The 12,020-nt window shown below is 38.9% G+C and overlaps 1 protein-coding gene across 6 annotated transcripts in view; it reads left to right on the forward strand.

The window, feature by feature from the left end:
• LOC122775460 (pleckstrin homology domain-containing family A member 7-like) overlaps positions 1-12,020 on the forward strand; it is a 96,292-nt gene that overhangs the window by 55,432 nt on the left and 28,840 nt on the right. For all 6 annotated transcript variants that reach the window (XM_044035336.1, XM_044035335.1, XM_044035340.1 and 3 more), the window contains one exon: positions 7,738-7,855. In XM_044035336.1, coding sequence (XP_043891271.1) covers positions 7,738-7,855 — 118 coding nt within the window. The remainder of the gene's footprint in view (positions 1-7,737; positions 7,856-12,020) is intronic.

Genomic DNA, 12,020 nt, shown 5'->3' on the forward strand with positions numbered 1-12,020 from the left:
GGGTTTTATTGCTGTTTGTTTTTTTATTTCTTTTAAGTGGCATTGACGAGCACAAAAATGATGTCTGATACAGACAGTATACCCTTCCTTTCAGAAATTCCACAATCGGTTGTAAATTCTCATTAACTTCCTGACATGCAATTACAATGCACTGTTCAAAACATATATTATGTGCCCCCATATTATGTGCTTTGTGTATGTGGGAGGCTCAGATGATATATTGTTCTTTAGGGTGCTGTGAACCCTAATTATCCAATTACCAGGAAAAATCATTTCAGCTGTTGCCCTGTGTGCAATCCAAAACATCTACTTTGCTGCTATTTAAAGCTCCAGCTAGGTTGTATGAAGCACTCAAGGTTTTCTACTTATATTCATTCAAGGACAGAGTCTTCGAGCATGTCTTTTTCAGCGTAGCCCTGCCTCGCATTCATGGATTTGGACACAGAAATTCTCCTTTTTTCCCCCTGTTGGCCACTGAAACCCCTCAACAGCAGCAGAGCTAACCTTTAGATTACTGCCACATGCTGGCACACAAGTTGTGAAGTTCACTGGGGCTCACATTCTGGCATATATCTGTCACCGGCAGTGCCAGCTCAGCCTGTATCAGCCAGCCTCCCCTTTTCCCCCCATTTGATGTCAATGTCAACTTTGATGGAGGCATCAGCTCACTGGTCATCAAAGCAGAGCTGAAACTCCATCTGAGAGTGTTATTAGCAACAGGGTGGGGTGTGTGTGTGTGTGTGTGTGTGTGTGTGTGTGTGTGTGTGTGTGTGTGTGTGTGTGTGTGTGTGTGTGTGTGTGTGTGTGTGTGTGTGTGTGGAGGCTGGCGTCAGCAGGCCTACTCACAAGGGGTTATCATGTATTAAAGTGGTTAAAGTGTCAGGACTTTACAGTCTTGAGGGTTATGTTATCAACTCTTATTTTGGCAGCGGGAGAGATTGAATAACTTCCTTGGCTGCTGCTGTCTGGGACTCGGTATCTGTCTGCATCTGTAGAGTGTCTCAGGCTGTTTACACCATGTCTGCTTGTCTGTCTTTTAGACATTGGCTCAAGCATCATACAATAGTGGCATTTACAGATTTTGTTTTCCTGGACAGCTTGAGGAAAAGGCAGGTGTAATAACCGTATGGACGATACCGCAAATCGTGCTGCACATGATTCCACAATCCAGCGACTGAACAAAACACAAAGTTTGATTAGATGGCTTTTGTGTTATTATGGGTAGTCTAATTTAGAATATGATGGGCTGCCTCAATACAAATAGATGGTTATTGAAACTGAGCATGTGTGGCTGGTTTAATGGTTCCCTGATATAAATTGTGAGCAAACAGATGTAAGTGATTCTTTCTATGTTGCATTTGTTTCCCTTTACTCTCCACTACGGAGACTTTTTGCTGACATCGGATATGCCGATATATTGGGAGTGCTTGGGCCGATAACTGATACCCAACTGCAGAGGTCTCTTCTGTAGTGAAATTAAGTGAAATATTTTGCCTACACATGTCACAGCAGATGGAGATATACATTTTCTTCATTGAGCAAAATGAACACATGAGGGTGTTGAAGTCAAGGAGGTAGCAACCTATTCAGCCTACTGTTATAGTCATTAGTCATATCGGCAGATCTTGGTGTGTTTGCCGATATCCAAAATATTCTAGAGCCAGTATCTACCGATATCGTGCCAATAATATTGTGCAGCCCTACTCTCCCACCATGTTTCTGTGCATTACTTCCACCTGCTACTAATTATGGACTAACTAGGGCTGTAACGATTATTTGATTAATCAATTATTACTAGATTACTAAATTAATCGTTAACTATTTATAATTTTGATAGTTAAAACAAGCTTTCTGAATTTTCAGCAACTTAAATTAGATTTTTTTCTGGTTTCTTTGCTCCGTTTGACAAAGAAATCATTCAAAATAGTCCACAAAACTGTTTTGTGGACTAGAGAAGATATCTGAGAACATTATCATTTCAATGTCTGGGAAACACCAATCAACATTTTATGACATTTTATGGACCAAACAAATACCTGATTGATCGAGAAAATCCAAATATTTGAGTTTAATCTTGTAACTCAAGTTAGAGGTGAAACAAATGACATGTAAGTCACTTATGAAAGGCTTTCCTGCAGAGTTACAGACCCACTGCGTAAGGCAATTTAGCACCATCATCATGGAGAAGTATCAGGATGAATTATTTATTAAGACCGAAATATCAAGGGGAAAAAGAATTATGTGGAACATTTGGAGATGTGGTGTGTGTGTTTTGTGTGGGGAATTGTTAAAGTGAGTGAGTGAGGGTGTGGGTGGGGGAGCCTCAGGAGGACAATGTGTCTGCACTGAAATAATGATCACTCTCTGAAGATGTGGCGCCCGTGGTTTTTTTTTTTTGTTTTTTTTGTTAATGTGAGGTAATTTATTGTAACATTTCCGAACAGTTTTGGTCTGCACAATTCACCCATTCATACAGGCTCTGTCTGACTGTGTTTAAATGTCAGCTGCGTCTGTGTGGGCTGCCTGCAGTTTTCAGACTTTGTTACGTTGTGTTTGTGTCATATTTGTGGTTTCCATGATTTTTTAAATGCCTTAAATGACTTTTCTGTTACCTTTTATGCAGTGTTTCATTTCACTCTTGGCGCATGGCCTGTATTGCAGTATTGTATTTATTTATTTATTTATTCAAATCAGAGACATCTGAAGAAGGATATTTGGGTATTTTTTAATACTGCACACTACGGGGGACATTAATCAGTGGACAACAAGGTCTGTCTCCTGAACATTGTATTTGAGCTGTTTGTCTTTGAACCACCATAAGTGATATTTGGTGCCATGTGTTCATGTATTTTTTATCATGGTCAGTGAGTATAAGTCCTGCACAGAATGTTTTGAAGCTTCAAAATTCTGAAATGAAACAACATTTGGGTAGCAATTGCCCCAGTAAATTCCATCCATGCATTACTTTTCTATTTGTCAAATTTCATCCTTCCGTGAAGTGTTTTCTAAAGAGAGGTTCTAAAGAGATTAAAGTATTGCACTTCAGCAAAATTGGGTAAAAAAAAGATTTAAAGGAATTGTCAAATATGATGCAGCAGAAGCCATGGTATCTTGTATGTATGTATCGTATCTCACCACTGAATAAAGAGGCTGACATTTCTTTTGAATTCCTGAGAATTATAGTTTTCGTTACTTATCGTTTGACTGGGTTGAGACAGGAAAAGTGATAGTGGGTGGGACAGGAACCAATGTTGATATGAATCCACAATTCATTGTATTTTTTTATGAATTAGTGTAATGTTCTTATAATGCAAGTCATTCTGCTGCCCCTTTTATTCATTCAATTCTCTTCAATTGACCATAAATCAGAAAAAGTAGTGATACACATGCAGTAACATCATGGCTGTAGCTGCACTGTCCTCTGCTCGAGTTGCAGCGATATTTCCCAGCAACAGTGCAGCTCAGAGTCTGTGTCAACTATCTTCAGTTCCATGCATTTTGACTTCTTCTTCTAATAGTCATGTTAAGGCTAACTCTATGTAAGGTCCACAGAAATGACACACAGATCAAAATAAACAGTCGTTGGTTAATTAATGAATACATTTGTATCACAACCATCCCTCGTGAGACTCATTGTAAAAATCTTCTAAATCTACATGTCATACTGATGCAGCTAAAGCACAAACTCATTTAGTGGAGTGTGTCAGTCTCCTTTCATGTTTTCTCATTTCACTTTTCCCCCTCTTCATCTCTCTAGGCTTTCAATTAAATTAGTTTTGACATTGATTCAAAGAGACTTGTTGGCCTGGTGAGAATCCATCATTTGCCAAATATTCTTTTCTAAAAACTCTGCTAAGAAAGCTCTCCCTGTGTCTCTCTCCTTTTGTCTCTTTTTCTTTTTAAGTTTATGTTTTTATTTAGACTGTTTAAATCTAAGCAATGCCACTTCCCTTTCATACCCTATGCTGTAGCATACATTTTAACCCTAAAAATGTAACTATACATTACAGCAATAATTGATTGGGCCCTCAGAATCCCTAGTACAATCTGTGCCTTTTATGTCAGACAGAGGAATGGTCTAATTTGTCTGGTGTTTGAACATTTCTGTGAAGGCATGAAAGGATTCTTTTTTTGCCTTTGCAGATTTGTCCACTCCCTGCCGGGCTTTTGTATAACAACAAGGTCTCAAAAGCTTTTTGAATTGAGTGACGAATAAAGAAAATTATGAATTAAAATGTCCATAGTCCTGTTTTGGTCAGTGAAGTGGCCACTTTAGATGACTTAAATGAACTCTCAATGATAAAGGAATTACTTTTCCTGATATTAGTTGTTGTTTTTTTAAAACTAGTGGCCTTTGGAATTGTTTCAGTAATAAATTATCTCAATTTCAATCAAATGTACATATTGTATTCCCCGACCATTTTATTAATATCCCGTAAACACCTTCCGTCTGTTTATCTCTCTGAAACCCACCCACAGCATATAGGAGATGTTTACACTATACAGGGCTAGATAGGAGATGTACTGAAAGTCCTGAATGTGTTGCTGTGTTACAGTTCAGGATCTAATACAGAGTAAAGGAATGAAAGTGCACTCAGTCTGTTGATTAGTGTAGGATGGCAACAAAAGAAGAGCAAACAAACTTCTCCAGCAAAGATGGAGAAGGGAAAAAGGAAGGACGCCAATATTTTTCATTTATTTTCTAATTAATAAATCAATGCAAATGTGTTTTTACACAAAAGTTTATGTTAAAAGCTACGTTTGTTTATCATAAAAATACATTCTTCCGAAATCAGTCTGATATATACTGTATGTGCTTCATCTGTGCCATGCAAAGAGATACACTGAGTGTAGTCAGCAAGCAGGCGCTCTTGTTTGGGTGGGATATCTTGCTGAAGTGTGTGTGTGCGTTTTTGTTATACTTTATTCTCTATTTACTCTCTCTTCAAAATAGTTATTGCTGGAAAGGAAATTAAAAATAGAAATGACTAAGCAAAAGGCAGAATATACCAATGAAATTAACAATAAATATTATACACTGAGCGCAAAAGTGAAAACAAAAGTAGAAAAAAACAGAACAGGTATTTAAATTTAAAAATATATATCTTTGCTTCTTGTTGACGTGATAGCACGTTTCATTTTCGTCACCTAGCCTGTCTGTATATTGATGTGTGTCAGCAGATGACAGACACACATCATCGCCTCTGTGGTGCAGAGCAAACCGTCACGCCTCATTGAACAGTGCAGTTTTGGCTCATGTTGATGTGTTCAAACACTACACTGACAAACACACAGATCCAGGTCTTTGTCCTGTGTTTGGTATAAAGTCTCAGAGGACACTGTTGTCCAATGTCTCATTTAATGAAGACTGCACACTTTAATTGATTTTTATTCTGAAGAAGGTGTCAAATGGGAGAAAGCTGAATTAGGATGATGAGTAGAAGAAACAGAGGTAAAGGAAAGGGTAGGAGAAGGCAGTAATGCAACACTGTGAATGCCAACCACTGTAAAATCTATTTATTATAAACTGCTGACAGATGGGAAATCCTCACCTACATTGTGCTGGATGAATGGTTAATCAACATTTAACATGATCATTCATCATTTCTTCATCAGAAAAAAGAAATATGGCTCATTTTGAACAAGGACAATATGTTTTTAAACTTTATTTAACCAGGTAAAGTCCCATTGAGATCAAGATCTCTTTTACAAGGGCGACCTGACTAAGTGGCAACTGAGGGAGTGGCAAAACTGAATGCTTGTTTCCCCAATTCGGTCCGAACTCTTCTTCTTTGTAGCGAGGCAAAGGCACACACTCTCACAGCCTTGTGTACGTTGCTGGAGAAGCTGTTGATCTGTGTTATTTGTCATTTAAAACTTATTTTCCGTCTGCTGAGGATGTTGTTTTAACATTTTTTTACCCAGAGTAGCATAATGTTCAGATTTTCATGTGATGTTTCCGGGTGAATGTAATATAAGCGTTGAGCCACTGTGCTGCTTTTACAGTTAAGTGTGTCAAACACATTCAGCTCTATTTCTGTTCTGTATATCTGATACTCTCCTCTTTATTTATCTGTCACATCTGTCACATCCCTCTTCCTCCCATCCTATTCCACGTTATCATCAAATCTAATTTGAAACTCATTTTGTATATGACTTAATCAGTCATTTTCACATAACAACCAATAACGTGCCGTAGACCACAGGCCAGTATTTTAGTATCAGTCTCTTACTCTCGCTTTGTTTATGTCTGGTAATGTTGTTGGTCTAGTAACACGCCAACTATAATCGTAGTTGAAGTTTATCTGTTGACTGAGAAATCTCAGTTAGCAACCTGACGGTATAGCCAAAAACTACATTAAAGTATAACTGAAATGACAGATAAATAGATGAGGGGCTATTCATAAAACATTCAGGACTGGAGTCCAGGGTTAACAAAGCCTTTGCTGCCTGCCTAAAATAATAAATAAGAACATGATCCCCCATGAGTGCTGTTTTTTGTCTTCCTTTCAGCTGAAAACTGGCGAGCCCAAAGTTTACTGTGCAACAGAAGAGACGGGCAAACAAGAAATGCTGTTAATATTTCATCAGGTTATCAAATCTGTTTGAGGTGAAGTCTTCTGGATAATACTGTGAGCTGTGCAGATAACACGGTGAATACATGAACACCTGCTGGAAAACTAACATGAGCAGAGCGGAGTGAAGACATGCATTGTATTGTTATCATGCAGGTTCTTTAGTTAGAAGTTAGCGTCTCGACGACCCGTATTTCTTAGTTTTCTTCATATGGTAGCAGACTATGAGTCATTAAACCATTGTTCAGTGTGTTTTTGTCTGTATCCTTGTTTTGTCAAGTGACTCATTCATTCACAATCACCACAGATCGTGTAGCTCTGCAGCTTAGCGTACAACCTGTTCTCACTTCATTGCTACTGTTTTTGCGTCCGTCCACATTAAATACAAAGTTTGTTGCCATTTCTACATGTTCTTCTTTGTGGTAGTAAGTGCTGCATTGTCCTCCACGGGTTCATACCGAGTTCTGTAATCAAAAGTTTGAAAAACAAAAAACTGTGAGTTTTTAAGGCCGGGGTGACGACGCGTTTAAGATGTGTTCAGTTCTGAAATCTGGCTCCCGTTTTTATCGCTTCACCTCTATGGTGGAAATAGACCTTGGAAGTGTAGCTGCTGCATGCCAATGAGCCTGTTCAGGCACATTAACTGATTTAACGGCGCCATTTGTGTTTTAGGGCAAAACTCTTTAAAAAATGTTCACCCAGCCAGGATTCCTCTGTAATAAAGCTGATTTGGGTGCATCCCCATGTTACCAGTTAACCCTCCTCCCCATATTGTCTGTTTGTGAGTCCCATAGTTGGGACCGTATACATTTGGATTGATGGAGTCACTTATATGCTGCATTATGCTTTTGTGTATAAATGATGCAGATGATTGTAGTAATCACGCTACGGAACAAGTTCAACCCTTTCCTGACCAGTGTAAACTTTGTATAAATTAGCATTAGCGACTTATATATTGAAAATACTTTTGAACAACTGTCCACCAAATATGAACTGACTAATGCTCACTTCTTCCGCCACTTACAAGTCAGGGATTTTGTCCCTAATACCCCCCCGTTGTTCAGTTTTGACCTCCTTTTGAAGGTCAATCTGTTAAACTTTGAATTAACTATTTGTATATAAATGTATATAAATTTACTCTGTGTGGTTTTTTTTTGTCCAGGCCACAGGGAGCTCACATAATGTCAAAGCCTGTGGGGGAGCAGCTCTCCAGTACCACTGTCAGTGAGGCCTCGACTACCATTACCTCCTCCACTGTGGACACCACCTCTGCCTCTAAGGTGAGCTTATGTTTGTGTTTGTATGTAGGATTTGGTTTAATTTTGCTAGAGCACAACTATAGCTACTTTCAGACCTAAACTGAATTATGGATATTATCCAGGGATTTTCCAGGAGGGTGTGAGACTTAGGATGCTTAGGACATTCTGTGGAGCTTCTCCTGCCAGCCCCCTTAGTCAAATCTCTTGATGTTGTCTAAATGAGTCCATGTGAGAACAGCAGGAGCAGCTTGTGATAATACACAGTGCAGGTGTTCTGCCTCCTGCATGCTTGACCCAGGCTGCATACCTTACCTGGGTGATCCAGATTTTTTTTCCCCTGCTGTTGGAAACACATCTGACCCAGATAATCTATGCAGCATTTATTATATGTGAATGGCTTACACTTTTTATCATGGTGTATTTTTACACATTTCACAGTGTGGGTCTAAATTTAAATGAAATAACATTCGAATGCATTGCTGTATCAGAAAGCTCTTTTTGCAGCTGCACCATTTCATCATTGCTATATCATCAGCTTTACCCAGAGTTGAGAATAAAAAAAACAACAAAACAAACTTGAGTTTCCTTTTTCGTTTTTTAAGTCTTCATTTTTTTTTCTTCAGGGTTTTATTTTCTTCAAATTTATTTCTCTGGCACATGATTTCAGTTGTCTGTGGAATGGATAACGTTTGTCATTGAGGAGGACGAAATATTAATTGGAGATGGTGACTACCAATCACATTTCACTGTAGAGTCTGCAACACAAGAAAAGTCTACAGATGCTCTACATGACCGTAACCACCTTACTAATGACTCCAACAGTAAGATTTATAGGCTGTTACCTCCTTTACTTCTATGCTGTCATCCCCTACAGTCAGTATTTCTTTAATGTGTATTTATTCGGTTTTGTTTATTGGCCCAAGCACTCCTGATATATCGGTTTATTAGATATTGGCAAAGAGTCCAATATCGTGCATCCCTAGAAATCATGGCATATACATTTAGGCTTAGCACACCCTTAATTAATTATTATCTTCTTGTTTTCATAATCAGATGAGATCTACAGTGTATGAATTAGATAATAGAACAAGTCATGTAGTCTCTAAAACCATTGCTCTCTTTTGTGACCACCACCAACTGACTGACCTGGTTATCTGCCTTTTCCAGCTGACTCATGCCTGCTGAGGATGGTGGATGGTGGATTATGACTGTGATGAATGGGGTTTCATAGGTCTCGTGTGGTTGACCAAGATTCATTACAGGCTTGCGAAAATGAGGACATAAAGCTTAATTGGAGAAAGTGGTGTTGAGCTCAGAATATTTGTATGCTGATTAAAGCAGGATTCCGAGTCAGGCAGGTAGAAGTGGTATCTACCGTGGCACAATAGGGGAGTTTATCCCATTAAAGGCTGCAGTGTTTTCATTAGTGTCTTTATCCCATCATTTAAGGTAATTCCTGGATGTAAATATGACTTATTTTTTGGAAATGGACAAATGTAACAGTAACGGTATTAATACATACCAGCCAAGTTCAACATTATCTTTTTTCTTTCTTGTGTGGTCTTTTGTGTATTTATTTCATTTAGGATTTTTGGAGATCTTTGCTATATACATTGCAGAATTTCATACTTACATTTGAATTAAGACTGCTCACGTTTGCTACACACCACTGCTCATAACTATACTCTACAGCTGAAATAAGACAAGATATTGGGCTCTTTTCCCCACCAAAATTAATTTAGGCTCCTGTGATTGATTATGTCATTGGAGATCTAGTTTTGTCCAAAAATATATGTCCTCCTGTTAGGGACTGAAATGGCTCACTCCCTGTCCTTGTTTATCCCACCCATTTTCCTTGGCTCACCCCTTTCACTCACACACACACATGCACACACACAGCTCCACAGTGGTGTGAAATCTCATCCCGCCCCTATCAACAGGTGCGGCAGGACTAAGATTGAACACGTGTCATCGGCTGCAGTACAGAGATGACAGAGCATCCATCATAAACGGCCAGTCAACGATCCCACGCCACATGTTTTCCTGGCGTGCAGCCCTCCCAGGTGCTGTGGCTCATCACCCCTGCCATTAAAGAGCAAGGAAATGGTGCAGAAGCCTCATTCTGACCAACCAAACTCTTACATATATAAAAAAAAGAATCCAATCTCAGGACAGGAAAGATGAGTAATGTGTGGCCCCCTTGTATTGCTTGCTGCCAACAAGAAATGAATTCAAATTTTGAGTTAGTCACATTAATGCTCCCTCTGACACGACATCAGAGGCACCAAAACAGAAAACAGCCTATTTCTATCATGAGTTATGTGTCACTATGCTACTTTGAGCACTTTTGCTCTCTTTATGCACCTTTGTTATTTACTAACTTTATTGGGTGCAACTTTGAACATTTCAACTAACACCTTTCAGCACAAGTGATCACGCAGGGTTTTTTGTGAAGTGATTAGTGAAAAGGTAATCAGGTCACTTTCTGCCCCTTTTTGCCCCTTTTTCCAATATAACTTTCACTTTCTATCTGGTAGTCCATAGTTTTTTTTTGTAATTTTCTAGATGCTGCAAATGGTCTAGGAGTTCCGGTAATGAGAAGTATGCATGGTGCATGGTAACAGATGGGTTAAAGGTCCCTAATGGTTAATGAGTTCCTGTTTTAACTGAAAACAGAGACTCCAACAACAGCCATCAAGGCGTTTACTGTCTAATGCATTGACCAACACTCACGTGTAATTTATCAGAGATCCTTCAGCTATTCTGGTTTTTCATTTTTCAGTTTGGTGAGCTTGCAAGTTTTAGATTCACAACACAGTGACACCAATGACGAGCAGGATGTTAATGTTGAGCAGCTCACTTTTCAAAAAATGCCATGCTTTGTGAGATTTCATTTGTCATCACATTATGTTCTGGCCTCAACCTTGAAGGTTTTGAATAAGGCTGTTTTCAGCCATGCCAGCAGCATAGCTTCAGGAGTCTTTGGTCTAAACTGGAATATCTCAATGGATATTGAGTGGATTGCCATTAAATTTGGCAGATGTGTCCTAGGGACTTTACTTAATGAATTTCATCCTATTTCATAGGAAATATGTTTGCTATACCAGTAATTTAATTACTGTTTTATATTTTCAACTGTATACGTTTAACCTTAACATTTTATTCCATCTGTTTAAATGTTTATTTGAAAATACCCACCAAAAATGTTGGAATTAGTTTTTTAAAGTTGGTGTATTGACAGAAATCTAATGTGACATCAGTGTAAAAGCAATTTGATCAGATGTGTAGACACAGTAGAAGCAGCTACATTCCTCTAATTAATAAATTAAACAAATTCCATATTTATAACACCATATTGTTTTGTTACCATCGTATTTTGTTCATTATGTCATGATATGGTGCTCTCCGTCTTTGCATAGAATGAAATAGCATCATAAAAAACCCTGATATTGAATTACATGACTCTAAAACAGCTTAAGAGTAAATCAATATCAAAATCATGTCAAATATATTAATGATTATTATGGGCCCGGCATTTCAGCGCTGAAAGAAACTCAAATTGACTGAGCGTCTATGCTCATCCACACTGACATGATCTTAGCTAGAGCCACTTGAACAGATTGGGATTAGGATCTAGGAACAGTAAAGTATAAATAGATTTATTAAAGGAGAGGAAAGCTCAACTTCTGTTTAATTACCGCATCCAAATCTTGTCTGTCTTGGGACTTGAATTGTCAACCCGCAGGTCTCGGAAGGCGCTCTCCAGACTTTTAGGTTGTCTGATCATGTGCTATTTATTTGACAAATAGCTGCTCTGCACCCTGAGTGTTTCGCGTACAAGACAGAGCACTAAAGGGACAACAGAATTACCCTTGGTCTAAAAATAGACCACAGCAACACACACACACACACACACACACATACTCCCACATGAGGGTCACATGGGGGTGCTGTGCCAATCTCAGCTGACATCCCATGCCTCTCCGCGTTATCCCAGGGCGATAGGCGGGGAAATACCCTGGACGGGTCGCTAGTCCATTTGAGGGCCACATATAGAGACAAGCAACCATCCACTCTCACACCTACGGTCAATTTAGAGTGTCCAATTTGCCTAATACCCAAATCTGCATGTCTTTGGACTGAGAACCCAGAGAAAACCCACACATACACGGGAGGAACATGCAAA

Source organism: Solea senegalensis, linkage group LG10, assembly GCF_019176455.1.
Source record: "Solea senegalensis isolate Sse05_10M linkage group LG10, IFAPA_SoseM_1, whole genome shotgun sequence".
In the NCBI taxonomy this organism is placed as follows: domain Eukaryota; kingdom Metazoa; phylum Chordata; class Actinopteri; order Pleuronectiformes; family Soleidae; genus Solea; species Solea senegalensis.